Below are 14554 nucleotides of genomic sequence, written 5' to 3'. Positions count from 1 at the left end.
TGCGTAAAGGGTCTGGTTTATATTGGAGCCAACTCCTCATTGATCCATAACATGTGTTAAGGTCTCTGACGTAAATAGACGTCCCAGATGGTCTGTGAGATGCGGAGATTTCTTGGATAAAATATGGGAACCAGAGATAAATAGCCACAATGTGGTCACTCTTGTCAGCAATGGGGGCGGGTTGGCTGCTGGTTCAGGTAACTACCTGACTCTGCGACTCTATTGGTATAGGGTCTGGTAAAGGGTCCTTCAGGTGCAGTAATGGGGATCCGGGTCGCATGCCTCTACGTGGTGCCAGGGGTAAACCGCACGTCCTATGGTTCCCTTTACCAGACCCTATACCAATAGAGTCGCAGACCATCTGGGACGTCTATTTACGTCAGAGACCTTAACACATGTTATGGATCAATGAGGAGTTGGCTCCAATATAAACCAGACCCTTTACGCATGACCATGCACCAATATATCATTGACTAAGTAGAAAGTCTGGGATTGATACTTTTTAACAGTGCCATCCTCCACTTGTAGTGTATTCCGAAACTGACCACCTTGTACCCCTTGATTCATACGATATCCCAGCGCTGGTTGAACAACAGTGTCCTGCACATATTCATCCATTTTTTCGTCCCTTCATTCTTAAGTCTGTCCGACCTGAAGAAGGCCATACTGGCCGAAACGTTGTGATTGGCGGACTATTGTACAGCACTTTTTGGCACTTTTTCACTACAAAATAAAAAGAAAAAGGATTTTGACATCAGCTTCATGTTTTCTGACTTTCTGTGTCTCAAAGGGTGATTGTGAGTGTGCCAGGGTTCCCATATTGCATCACCCTGAACACACCATCCCCACTGTCAAACATGGTGGTGGCGGCATCATGGTTTGGGCCTGCTTTTCTTCAGCAGGGACAGGGAAGATGGTTAAAATTGATGGGAAGATGGATGGAGCCAAATACAGGACCCATTCTTGAAGAAAACCTGTTGGAGTCTGCAAAAGACCTGAGACTGGGACGGAGATTTGTCTTCCAACAAGACAATGATCCCAAACATAAAGCAAAATCTACAATGGAATGGTTCACAAATAAACGTATCCAGGTGTTAGAATGGCCAAGTCACAGTCCAGACCTGAATCCAATCGAGAATCTGTTGAAAGAGCTGAAAACTGCTGTTCACAAACGCCTCCATCCAACCTCACTCAGCTCCAGCTGTTTACAAAGGAAGAATGGGCGAGAATTTCAGCCTCTCCATGTGCAAAACTGATAGACACATACCCCAAGAGACTTGTGCTGTAATCGCAGCAAAAGGGGCGCTACAAAGTATTAACTTAAAAGGGGATGAATAATATTGCACGCCCCAATTTTCAGTTTATTTTTTTTACAAAAATTTAAAATAAGCAATACATTTCTTTCATCTTCACAATTGTGTCCCACTTGTTGTTGATTCTTCACCAGAACATTAAAATTTTTATCTTTATGTTTGAATCCTGAAATGTGGGAAAAGGTTGAAAAATTCAAGCGGGCTGAATACTTTCGCAAGGCTCTGTACCTGTCTCCTCCGCTGCTGCCTCTGCTGTTGCTTCCAGCCCCGCTCATTAAGTTCATGCCTGCTCCCTGCACTCAGCGCGGACCCAGAAGTAACAGCAGTGCTGGAGACAGGTAAGTTTACAAGGTCATGCTATCCGGATGTCACACAGATAGCACATGGAACACATGCACACACATACACATTCACCACGGATCATGCAGAATGTTCATATTTTGCACGGATGTGTGAAGGAGGCCTTACCTGGCGAGGCCTGGACTCCACCTTTGAAGTGGTCCTAATGTATCTGGCACATTAGCAGCAGATCAGAATTAAAACAGTTTTTTAAGCTGCATGTATCCTGGCTAACAATCCCCCAGCAAGTTACATAATTCTCTGACATTGTTTTCCTACCTTTCCAAGCTCTTCTGTATCCACACAAGGCGTGCACATATCAGTAAGTTTCAGTTTCCAGTGTACATTCCTTGAAAACTACAGTTCCCGTCATTCCTTTCCCTCTCCTCTGTGCTCACACCTGCCCTCTTCTGGTTACTGACAGGATGACGATCCGTACAAGCAGTACCCAGAAAGCAGGTCAGTAGAAGCTAAGAAATATCATGTAGCAGGGTTCCATGACCGCATCAGCGCCCTCTTAACGGGGCAGAACTGGTAAAGTACCAGAAAGTCAGACGTCTTCTTAACCACTATGAATTTGGCCAGGGTTGGTCAGTGCTGGACAACTTCTAAGTTGTAAGACAGCATCAGTCGATCAGCCTTGGAGACTTTGCGCCACACATAAAAGAATCTTAAGCGTCCCTCACTTTGTAACTAGTTTGAATGGACTTTATAGGAAAAAATATTAGGCATTATTCTTTCCTATATAATGACTTGTATGTAAGGGAAAGTTTCAAAGAAGAAGAAAAAAAAAACCTCCTCCACCCCTTAATAGCCGACCCATCTCTCACCACATTTCTCCGTTGGATAAGACTAGAGTAGATGATATAGTTTAGGGGAAAGTACAGCTACCCACCGGTAAATGTAATGTTAACATTTGACTGCCTTATCTGGGCCTGTGGTGTGTAAAATGGTCAGACACATTCTGTGTAATTTATGAAGGAGCTGGGGCTCTGAACCTCACAAAGCCTATGCGGACAATGCAAGAACCGTAAAAAATTACAAGGAAGAAAGACTCCGATACACCCTGTATTACACAAAGACATTCTGTTATAAATTGCTAGGTAGTGGGACACCGAGACTCATAAAGCTTATGCACTAAGTGCAAGGGCTGCCAAAAAGTAGAAGGAGGTACTGCAATACACTATGTTACACATGTAGAGGTGGGCTTCAGAAAACCTTTCCCCCCATTTTTAAGGAGAGAGCCTCCTAGACTGGTAAAGCCTATACGCTAAGTACAAGGGCTGAAAAACATTTACCCCTGGGGGGGTATTCATTCCTATATATCAGAGACTTTTAGAGGTAGGCCTCATACACAATCTGGTAAAATTAAAAGCGAAGGTCACATGATGACCCTCTATAAATTAGGAGCGAGGGTGGCATGATGAGCCTCTGAAAATTTGCAGAGGGCGGCCCGATAACCATGTAAAAATATGAAGCAATGGCCACATGAAGTCCCTCCACTGCCCAGCGTCATGGTCTTGTAGGGTGTTCACGCCGATGTACTCACTGTTGCAGCACCTCATGTATTCCTCTGGCTCCTGCTCCATACCCCGCTACGGCCCCCAGGGTCTGCACACATTGCGCAGGTCTCCTATCTATACACTTAGGACACGCGTCCATGCACTCCCCGCTTTTTAAACTAGTAGGCGTGTACTCCGAAAGTGTCCCCAGCCTATGGCTGGGAGGCACAGGCTAGGTAAAGCACCCGCTCCTGTAGGGAGGTGTCTGAGCAACTTCTGCATCTATTATCATGCTAGTGTGTTGTCAGGTCCCTATGACCTTGTATTCACCTGAACCAGAACCTATTCTGCCTGAACGTGTCTTGTCTGCACCTGAACCCACCCTGTCTGCGATCCTGATGCTATCCTGCCTGATACTCAGTGTCCCCTGGTGTCAGCTACTGCAGTCCTGGGACTGCCCTGGAGTGGTACTTGATGTCTACCGGCAGCTAAGTCCAACCTCACTATCTGAGGCCCTGGTGAATTCCCAGTAGGCACTTACTCATGCCCCTCCAGAGAAAGCCCGGCCTGTGATGCAGTGGGTCCACACCCAAGCATGTTACAGATATGGTGCATGAGGTGACACTGATGGAACTAGGGACAAAAGATCCCCAGTGGCGGTAGCATATGTGCCATCCCAAGGGCCGTGTCAGTCCCAGCCCCCACAAGGTTCACCCAGTGTGCCATCAGTGAAATATAGCGTTCCTGGCCACAAGCACTTGGCCACATGTCGGTTGTTAAGTGGACCTTCCCAGTAACTGCACTGGTTAGGGCATGGATGAAATGGGACACGTGTGTGTAAGGCAGGGACAGCAGGGAAAAATAGTGGTGGCTGGGGACGGAGTACTGAAGGACGTGCGCCACCATGAGGTTCAGAAAGCCTCAGCATCCACAAGCTTAAACGGGAAAATTTCCAGGCCAAGTAGTCTGGAAACGTGCCCATTTAGTGTTTTGACCTGTGGGTGGCTGGGTATTTATGTTTGTGTTCCAAGGACTAGGGTAAGGACAGATGAACGTTGCGCTGGGACAAAGAATCGGACGTGGTTGCGGATGTTGCTTGCCAATGTACAATGACAGATGCAGGGAGTGAGGCAATCGTGTGGGTATTGCCCAGCATGTAGCATAGGGGAAGAGGCATTGGTGTCACCCACGCACACGGATTGTGGACCCAGGCATTCGGCCCACTTAGTCACATGGTTTGATAACGTACCGGAGTATGCTGGTGGTGGTCAGGCTGCTAATGTTCAAGCCCCTGCTGATCTTGATATGGCACAGGTTGCAAATGACAGTTTTCTCATCCACACTTTCTTTTAAAAAGCGATAGACTGGGGAACACCTAACCCACCCTTGGCCTGGGAACTTGCCGAGCAAAGGTGCTCTGGGGAACAGTTGCCTGCTTTCTCCCTCTGGCTGCCTCACTGCCTCTTCCTGCCTGTTGCGTGCTACGGATCCCTCGCCCTCTCCACTGCAGTCTCTGCATTGCACTTTCCCAGGTTGGATCAGTGACTTCATCGTCCACCACCTACCTCATCTTCTACTTCTGCACTCTGGTCCTACTAACTTGTTGACTTAACATGACATCTTGGCAACTGTGTCTCATCATCACCTACCTCTGCCAGTCCCCATCGTCATCTTCTGACCGTGGCTGCTTATATATTTGGGCATCACTACACACAATTTCCTTATGTCCCTCTTGAAACGTGCAGGACGATAGGCCAGAATCAATAAATGGAAATGTTTAAAGCTCCTCAGAGTGTCTGAGTGTGGGATCACTTGTATCACCTAGCCCTTGGCCTTCGCCTCTGCTTGCGTTTTTGAGTGGCTTAATTACTGAGGACTAGAGGATTTTAGTGCTCACTCATCACTAGTTGTGAGCTGCAGTTTTTATTGAAACTATATTGGGGTAAATATGACTTTTTGATTGCTCCGATTGCTGATGTATAACACAGCCGTCAGCACGGGTGTCACACAGGCCGCGCACTGATGTAATCCATGTGACATGTAACGGAGAAAACACAGGTAACATAAAAATAAAGAATTTTTATACTTATCTGTCTTCGGCCTCTGCTGTTGCTTCCGGGCCCGCTCATTAAGCTCATGCATATTCACTGCACTCATCGCGGACACAGAAGTAACAGCAATGCCGGGGACAGGTAAGTATACAAGGTCATGCTGTCCGTGTGCTATCCGTATGTTACACGGATAGCACACGGACAGCACATGGAACACACACACACCTTCAACACTGACCGTGCAGAATGTTCATATTTTGCACAGATGTGTGAAGGAGGCCTTACCTGTCGAGACCTGGACTCCACCTGTGAAGAGGTCCTGATTTATCTAGCACATTAGCAGCAGATCAGAATTGAAACAGTTTTTTAAGCTGCATGTATCCTGGCTAACAATCCCCCAGCAAGTTACGGAATCCTCTGACATTGTTTTCCTACCTTTCCCAGCTCTTCTCTGTATCCACACAAGGCGTGCACATATCAGTAAGTTTCATTTTCCAGTGTTCATATCCCGAAAACTACAGTTCCCATCACTCCTTTCCCTCTCCTCTGTGAACACACCTGCCCTCTTCTGATTACGGACAGGATGACTATCCGTACAAGCAGTGCCCAGAAGGCAGGTCCGTAGATGCTAACAAATGTCGTGTAGCAGGGTCCCATGACCGCATAAGCGCCTTCCTAACGGGGCAGAACAGGTAAATAAAGTACCAGAAAGTCAGACGTCTTCTTACCCACCATGAATTTGGCCAGGTTTGGTAAGTGCTGAACAACTCGTAAGTTGTAAAAGACAGCATCAATCGACCAGCTTTGTAGACTTTGCTCCACACTAAAGAATCTTAAGCATCCCTCACCCCGTAACTAGTTTACCCGCTTTCCTACGTTTCAGCACCTTTAGTTAGTATTTAACCCTCCGTATACCGGGAACACCCCACACGACCTGCCGTATACCGGGAACACCCCACAAGACCTGCCGTATACCTGGAACACCCCACAAGACCCTCCGTATACCTGGAACACCCCACAAGACCCTCCGTAGACCGGGAACACCCCACAAGACTCTCCTGTGACGGGGTATGCGGCAGAGCAGTAAGGGACGCCAGGCCAAAGAACAATCCAAAGGGCTTTATTGGAACCACAAAGATAAAGCACCAAACATAAATATAAATCCTTAAAGTCTGCAAGGAGTCCACAACAAAACAAAAGATCCAGGGGCGTCTCCCGGTATTCCAACGCCAAGGAAAATATGGCAATGGTCCTTATATGAGTTCCATGAGTCCAACAGGGTGAACAACAAAACCCAATCCCACGTGGCCACTGATCTCCAGTCTGTGACCGTTCATACACAGGCTCTAGGATCCAGCCTCAGCAATAGATCCTAGTCCTTCTCCAGCCGAGATCCAACTAACAGAACTAACATGGGTCTCATTGTTCTTCTCTCCTGGGATCAGCCCCTTAGGTGGGCAAAAGAGTCCAACTCCGCCTGGACACTTGATACATGAATGGACTTTAGAAGTCCTCTTTCTTGTTTACCAAGTTGTGGATTGGAGAAGTCCCATGCTGAGAAGAACAAAAAATCCCCCACCAGTAGTACATAGAGGACAGTCAAGGAGAGACAGACTATTACACCATGAGCAAATGCGGGGGGGAGGGACACTGTTACAACCCCTTCCCCCTCAATTTGTGTACGGACTAGTGACCTCAACAGGTCGCTTGTCAAGTACACGTAAACATGCCGACCATGACTCAGGGCTCCTCTTGCCTGGACAATCCGTCTGCATTTTGGTCTTGGCTGCCCCTTCTATATTGTATTGTAAAGTTATAGGGTTGAAGAGCCAGGCTCCATCGTAGTAAGCATCCATTGTCCCCAGAGACTCTGTTCAGCCAGGTGACGGGATTGTGATCAGTACCCACAGTGAATTCTCGTCCATACAGCTACGGCCTTAGTTTCCTAAGGGCCCATACTACAGCCAGACATTCCTTCTCAACAGTTGCATAGGTCACTTCTCGGTTCAGCAGTTTCCTTTGGCTAGGAGGCAAGCGGTGGCCTTAGCTTGCAGGAGCCTGGAAGACTGCTCGGTGGAACCGTGGTGGACCGGGACAGGGTAGTGGCCCGCCGGTACCAACATGGGGAACCAACTCGGAAAGCGGAGCACACAGGGGGGTACTCAGATCCTGAAACGAGGTCCAGAATCCACTGGACTGAGTTAATTAACGGATTGCGGTCTGGACTATAGGTCCTTTCCTACCAAAGTCCCGACTGAAGACAACAGCCCACCGAGGGTGATAGAAAGCCACCGCACAGGCAGAGAGATCCCACGGGCCAGCGTCTGCGGGCAAACGGACTCTCCCGACATACACACACCCGGGGAGCGGACTCCCGTCGCTGAAGCGCAGGCAGTCTACACATACACTTCATGGTGCAGGAGAAAGGCAAAGACCGCCAAACCGGATGGGGACCCGACCGCAGCGGGCACCGACCACCATCAACTGTGAATCACCAGTGATTTGTGTGTGTCAATAACAGTGAGTACAACAGTTCCCTCCGGCCGCGCACATCGCCCTGCACCGCCCAGCTATCCCCAATGGGTCCCGGGGGCCATCATCTCTGCCCACGGAGGGGTTAACATCTGGCTGCACTACCATCTCCCCCTGTGTGCCCCGCAACTGCAGCGGTGGTGTCTACCTTCACCACATCCCATGGGTGGCGTCACGAATTCAAGCGCGGCTCCGGCCGTGCACCTACCTAACCCCCACCCCCCCCCCCACGAAAGCGCCAGCATCCCCCTTTTCAGAGCGACGTGACCCCGGGTCTGGAGGCGCTCGAGCCACCCACCAACGAGCCCGAATCCGAGCGACTCAACTACGGCCGAGCGCGGGGCGGTAGAAGAACACCCCACAAGAGCTTCTGTGTACCAGGAAAGTGCCCCATGAAACTCGACATATACCGGGAATATTCTATGAGACCTGCCGTAGACTGGGAACACCCCACTTCCGGACCACCTTTACATTGACTTCAAAAATCTGTGTGGTCCTACTCCTATATAGGATTGTGTAGTGCGGGAGAGGGAATATGGCTGTCAGAGACAGCCGAGGTCTCCATGAAGAAGACAGCGACAGTTAATTACCGTCTCTGCCTTCTCCATCGCTGTGTATGCAGTAACAGGAAAAAAATTGTCACCGTCACTTCAAATCACCCGACGTAACACGAAAAAAGACGCAAAAATCACTTAAAACCGCATACAAAAAAAGATACTTGTACAAAAAATACCCCGAAAATGTGGCCTGTCAGGGGACCCCGCCACCTCACACCACACACACCTCACACCTCACACCTCACACCTCACACCTCACACCTCACACCTCACACCTCACACCTCACACCTCACACCTCACACGACCAGGACGTCTCCAGTCAGTCATCTGCGCACTCCTGACAGGAGTCTCTGAATTTATACCCCGGCAGCAGGAGGCAACCAATCATCTTACAGCTCTCATTTCTAAGACCTGTGGAAAACCGAAAGCAGCTTACTTATTGGTTGCTAAGGTCAACGGAACCACTTCTCCTTCTCTGCAGTTCCCGCTCAGTCGCTAGGTGAGAAATGGCGCCAACAAGTGCCGCAAAGTCGGTGAGCGACCCGGTGGTCACGTGACTACAGTGAGAGCGGGCGATTATTACCTCAGGCTCCGGAGCGTGAGGAGGAGCTCGATGTTGACGCAGCCGCAGACGTTACCGCTCCGCGTCACGCTTTTCCTGTCCCTCGTCGGCATCCGTAGTTGTCGTTCTGCTGCTGTCAGAGACGCTAAGAGACCGGCGAGTCACGTGGTGTGCCGCGAGATCCGGGCAAAATCAAGAGGCGGTGGCCCCCCAAAAAAGACGTAGGTACTGGAGCCCACCCTGCACTATATACACTCGGTATACAGCACCCCCACACCTCTGCACATCCTCCCCCTGTGTGTGAGTCTATATGTATATACCCCCCAAAACTGTCAATATACGACCCCCCACTCCTGTGTATATATACGGTTCGCCCCCCACCCCCACCCCCCCACGCGTCTGTGTGTATACTGCTCCCCCCGCGCGTCTGTGTGTATACGGCTCATCCCCCCCCCCCCCCCCGCGCGTCTGTGTGTATACGGCTCATCCCCCCCCCCCACGCGTCTGTGTGTATACGGCTCAATCCCCCCCCCCCCGCGCATCTGTGTGTATACGGCTCATCCCCCCCTCCGCGTCTGTGTGTATACGGCTCCCCCTGCGCGTCTGTGTGTATATGGCTCATCCCCCCCACGCGTCTGTGTGTATACGGCTCATCCCCAACCGCCCCCGCGCGTCTGTGTGTATACGGCTCAATCCCCCCCCCGCACTGCGCGTCTGTGTGTATACGGCTCACCCCCCCCAGATGGATCTCTAATTGGCAAAGTGAGGAAATTGGTTATTGCTGCCAGAGCCCGTGGACTCCAGCGCTGAAAGAGCCGGGCCAATATGACGTATATCTTATACCATGGTTAAGGCTTAGGCCGAAATGCGTTGTTTTTTCCCTCCCCTCAGGATTTGACGTCCTCATCTCTAACCACCTGGCGATATTGATGGAGTAAATGTGAAGTTTTATGTTACACGTGTATATGGCCCGGCTCACATTAGTGTAGAGAGGCTGACTGGGTCAGTCTGTTTTGGGATGGTGTGGAGGCCGTGTTACTCCTCTGATGATTCCCATACAAAGAGAAGAAACGCGTCGGGGGACAGTCCTGGCACACTTATGGTGTAGGTGTCCATTGTGGACTGCCCTGGTAAGGGCATCATACGATCGTGTCAGTATTACGGGATATGGGTGCGATCACACGAACGCGTGACTCACACGATAATCGGACCGCATTATCTGGCGCGGCTGGCTTCTCTCCTGACAGGAGCAGCTCTGCTGCATGTATTTCTATGCAGCTGAAACGCTCCTGTCCATAGAGTGTGCGGCCATACCGGGTGATGCCGATGCGAAACTCACCAAGTCACTCGCAAGTGGGACTCCGGCCTATGCGGCACTCTTTTCCCAGTTGGCTCCTATCTTACGCACGTTACCCCCCGAACTCCACCAGACTGTCTCTTACTGCGCTCTTTCCATCCCCCCTCCCCCCTTTCCTGTTCCATCTCTAGCCGGCGCCGTCCCCCCCCAGTCACTTTGTCTCTGGCCAGCACCCTCCCCCCCAGATGCTTTGTCTGTGGCGTGCCCTCCCTCAGTCACTTAATCTCTGGCCAGCGCTCTCCCCTCACGCCCAGTCACTTAGTCTCTGGCCGGCGCCCTCCCCTCCACCCCCAGTTGCTCCGTCTCTGGCTGGCGCCCTTCCCCCCAGTTGCTCCGTCTCTGGCTGGCGCCCTTCCCCCCAGTTGCTCCGTCTCTGGCTGGCGCCCTTCCCCCCAGTTGCTCCGTCTCTGGCTGGCGCCCTTCCCCCCAGTTGCTCCGTCTCTGGCTGGCGCCCTTCCCCCCAGTTGCTCCGTCTCTGGCTGGCGCCCTTCCTCCCAGTTGCTCCGTCTCTGGCTGGCGCCCTTCCCCCCAGTTGCTCCGTCTCTGGCTGGCGCCCTTCCCCCCAGTTGCTCCGTCTCTGGCTGGCGCCCTTCCCCCCAGTTGCTCCGTCTCTGGCTGGCGCCCTTCCCCCCAGTTGCTCCGTCTCTGGCTGGCGCCCTTCCCCCCAGTTGCTCCGTCTCTGGCTGGCGCCCTTCCCCCCAGTTGCTCCGTCTCTGGCTGGCGCCCTTCCCCCCAGTTGCTCCGTCTCTGGCTGGCGCCCTCCCCCCCAGTTGCTCCGTCTCTGGCTGGCACCCTCCCCCCCCCCCAGTTGCTCCGTCTCTGGCTGGCACCCTCCCCCCCCCCCCCCCCAGTTGCTCCGTCTCTGGCTGGCACCCTCCCCCCCCCCCCCAGTTGCTCCGTCTCTGGCTGGCACCCTCCCCCCCCCAGTTGCTCCGTCTCTGGCTGGCACCCTCCCCCCCCCCAGTCGCTCCGTCTCTGGCCGGCGCCCTCCCCCCCAGTCGCTCCGTCTCTGGCCGGCGCCCTCCCCCCAGTCGCTCCGTCTCTGGCCGGCGCCCTCCCCCCAGTCGCTCCGTCTCTGGCCGGCGCCCTCCCCCCAGTCGCTCCGTCTCTGGCCGGCGCCCTCCCCCCCAGTCGCTCCGTCTCTGGCCGGCGCCCTCCCCCCAGTCGCTCCGTCTCTGGCCGGCGCCCTCCCCCCAGTCGCTCCGTCTCTGGCCGGCGCCCTCCCCCCAGTCGCTCCGTCTCTGGCCGGCGCCCTCCCCCCAGTCGCTCCGTCTCTGGCCGGCGCCCTCCCCCCAGTCGCTCCGTCTCTGGCCGGCGCCCTCCCCCCAGTCGCTCCGTCTCTGGCCGGCGCCCTCCCCCCAGTCGCTCCGTCTCTGGCCGGCGCCCTCCCCCCAGTCGCTCCGTCTCTGGCCGGCGCCCTCCCCCCCAGTCGCTCCGTCTCTGGCCGGCGCCCTCCCCCCAGTCGCTCCGTCTCTGGCCGGCGCCCTCCCCCCAGTCGCTCCGTCTCTGGCCGGCGCTTTCCCCCCAGTCGTTCCGTCTCTGGCTGCCACTCTTTCTGCTGCGCTTCGTTGGTGTTCTGCTTTACTCTCGTCTCCGCTCCTCTCTCCAGCCGTTCTCCACCATCCCTCTCCACTCATCATGGCCGCTGATGGTTCAGAGCGAGAAGAGGACGGCGGTCAGGAGACCATGTCCAGCGGAAACATCCTGGAGTCCTTCTCAGAGAGCACAGAGACCCGGGATCTGATAGTCAGCCTGCCGGACGTATGCGAGGAGCTGGTCAGCAGGGAGGTCTGCACACAGAGGTTCATAGGTGAGCGGTGGAGACCGTCAGCGAGAAGGCAGAGACGGAGAGACAACTCTGCAGGTTCCTTTAATTCCTGCCTGTATATTTTCAGTGATAATGGACGCCTATCAGGAGCAGCCGCATCTCCTGGACCCGCATCTCCGTAAGTTGTTTTTTTTTTTTTGGGCCATGTGCCGCTCACATGTTTGCGATGGTGCACACCTCAGGAGGGCAGGGGACCAGAGTAGTCCGAGCTGATCGCCGGACCTCGGCTGTCTCTTTCCTTGCAGAATGGATGTTGGACCTGCTGCTGGACGTCGTACGTGACCGGACCTCCCCGCCTGTCCTCGTGCACTTGGCCTTCAAATTCCTTTATATCATTTCTAAGGTATTTTGTCATGTGCATAATTTTTGTTTTTTTATGATACAGAGCTCCAAACCCTCAGCTGTGTCCCCTCCAATAAAGCTGCTGTAGTAACCGATGTTTGTTCTGTCAGGTTCGTGGAGATAAGATCTTCCTGCGCCTCTTCCCTCATGAGGTGGTGGACGTTCACCCGGTGCTGGAGATGATCTCTGTGCAGAACCCGGCGGATCATGAGGTGAGAGCGGAGCCGTGACGCTCGGGGGACGGGGTAATGACCCCTATTTGTGGAGTGGCGCCTGTTTATCTCTCAGGACTCCTCTGTTTCCGTCCTCAGACCTGGGAGACGCGGTACATGCTGCTGCTCTGGCTGTCCATGACGTGTCTCATACCCTTTGATCTCTCTCGTCTGGATGGAAACCTCTCTGCAGAGGGAGGGCGGATACGTCGCTCCACCATGGATCACATCCTGGAGGTCGCCAAGGTCTGCGCTCAGCGATCCTCACCTTGTCTGTCTTTTTCTTATTCTCTCTTCCTTGCTGCCCCATCTCTCTCGCGTTTCCACCTTCTCTCTTCTCTCTCTCTCTCTCTCGCGCTGCCCTTTTCTCTCTCTCGCGCTGCCCTTTTCTCTCTCTCGCGCTGCCCTTTTCTCTCTCTCGCGCTGCCCTTTTCTCTCTCTCGCGCTGCCCTTTTCTCTCTCTCGCGCTGCCCTTTTCTCTCTCTCGCGCTGCCCTTTTCTCTCTCGCGCGCTGCCCTTTTCTCTCTCGCGCGCTGCCCTTTTCTCTCTCGCGCGCTGCCCTTTTCTCTCATATTCTCTTCCGCTTGCTTTCTCCTGTCTCTTGCGCTCGCTTTCTCCCGTCTCTTGCGCTCGCTTTCTCCCGTCTCTTGCGCTCGCTTTCTCCCGTCTCTTGCGCTCGCTTTCTCCCGTCTCTTGCGCTCGGCTTTCTCCCGTCTCTTGCGCTCGGCTTTCTCCCGTCTCTTGCGCTCGGCTTTCTCCCGTCTCTTGCGCTCGGCTTTCTCCCGTCTCTTGCGCTCGCTTTCTCCCGTCTCTTGCGCTCGGCTTTCTCCCGTCTCTTGCGCTCGGCTTTCTCCCGTCTCTTGCGCTCGGCTTTCTCCCGTCTCTTGCGCTCGGCTTTCTCCCGTCTCTTGCGCTCGGCTTTCTCCCGTCTCTTGCGCTCGCTTTCTCCCGTCTCTTGCGCTCGCTTTCTCCCGTCTCTTGCGCTCGCCTTTCTCCCGTCTCTTGCGCTCGCTTTCTCCCGTCTCTTGCTCTCGCTTTCTCCTGTCTCTTGCGCTCGCTTTCTCCCGTCTCTTGCGCTCGCTTTCTCCCGTCTCTTGCGCTCGCTTTCTCCCGTCTCTTGCGCTCGCTTTCTCCCGTCTCTTGCGCTCGCTTTCTCCCGTCTCGTCCTCTGTGCTCACACATGGCCTCTTCCTCTCTTGCAGTCCTACCTGCTGGTCAGTGACAAGTCTCGGGACGCCGCGGCTGTGCTCGTCTCTACGTAAGTCTGATGTTAAAACCTCACAATCCCAAAAGTAAAATGATCAGAATCCGCCACATTTACTGGGGAAGGAGGCGCTCCTAGATAGCCGCTGTACAGGTGTCTGTCCCCCGCTCATCTAATCCTCTGCAGTCCTCAGATCGGGCTCTAGGGGGCAGCAAGGGGCTCCCACACATCCCACATGGCCGCCTCCTGCCCAGAGCCCGTCGTCTGGTTTCGCTTTCGTTATTGGCGCGGTGCGTTCTCATCTGTCGTTCTGTGCCGCAGGTTTATCACCCGTCCAGATGTGAAACAGAAGAGGATGGCCGACTTCTTAGACTGGTCCCTGGCTACGTTATCCAAGGCTTCCTACCTGACCATCGAGGGGACCATCGCCATGGACGGGATCCTGCAGGCCCTGGTGAGTACCAACGGGGTTATATCTGTAGGCTATCATGCGCTGGGTTCACATCTGGTTACATCAGTCCTCCAGAGGACGCTGCTGTAATTCTATATATACAGATCCTGCACTGTGACGTCCGTCCTCCAGAGGGCGCTGCTGTAATTCTATATATACAGATCCTGCACTGTGACGTCTGTCCTCCAGAGGACGCTGCTGTAATTCTATATATACAGATCCTGCACTGTGACGTCCGTCCTCCAGAGGGCGCTGCTGTAATTCTATATATACAGATCCTGCACTGTGACGTCCGTCCTCCAG

General features: G+C 53.5%; 2 protein-coding genes across 5 annotated transcripts in view; one reads left to right on the top strand and one right to left on the bottom strand.

Annotated features, from left to right (window-relative positions):
- LOC142312494 (E3 ubiquitin/ISG15 ligase TRIM25-like) overlaps nt 1–8965 on the bottom strand; it is a 30408-nt gene extending 21443 nt beyond the window's left edge. Inside the window, exon 1 of one of the 3 annotated variants that reach the window (XM_075351442.1) lies at nt 8879–8965. The gene's annotated coding sequence lies outside the window, so the exon portion shown is untranslated. Of the gene's footprint in view, nt 1–1931; nt 1993–8731 lie in introns of those variants that run through there. The other 2 variants (XM_075351441.1, XM_075351444.1) reach the window with 2 other exon arrangements.
- Nucleotides 8959–14554, top strand: part of TBCD (tubulin folding cofactor D) — a 162110-nt gene continuing 156514 nt past the window's right edge. The window contains exons 1-8 of one of the 2 annotated variants that reach the window (XM_075351439.1): nt 8959–9082; nt 11824–12024; nt 12110–12160; nt 12288–12385; nt 12495–12596; nt 12696–12842; nt 13799–13854; nt 14122–14254. In XM_075351439.1, the coding sequence (XP_075207554.1) occupies nt 11853–12024; nt 12110–12160; nt 12288–12385; nt 12495–12596; nt 12696–12842; nt 13799–13854; nt 14122–14254 (759 nt within the window). In that variant the 5' untranslated portion in view covers nt 8959–9082; nt 11824–11852. The remainder of the gene's footprint in view (nt 9083–11823; nt 12025–12109; nt 12161–12287; nt 12386–12494; nt 12597–12695; nt 12843–13798; nt 13855–14121; nt 14255–14554) is intronic. The other variant, XM_075351440.1, reaches the window with a different exon arrangement.

This window comes from Anomaloglossus baeobatrachus, chromosome 5 (assembly GCF_048569485.1).
Source record: "Anomaloglossus baeobatrachus isolate aAnoBae1 chromosome 5, aAnoBae1.hap1, whole genome shotgun sequence".
In the NCBI taxonomy this organism is placed as follows: domain Eukaryota; kingdom Metazoa; phylum Chordata; class Amphibia; order Anura; family Aromobatidae; genus Anomaloglossus; species Anomaloglossus baeobatrachus.
The sequence above is the reverse complement of the archived record's forward strand: the minus strand, read 5'-3'. Positions and strand labels throughout refer to the sequence as shown.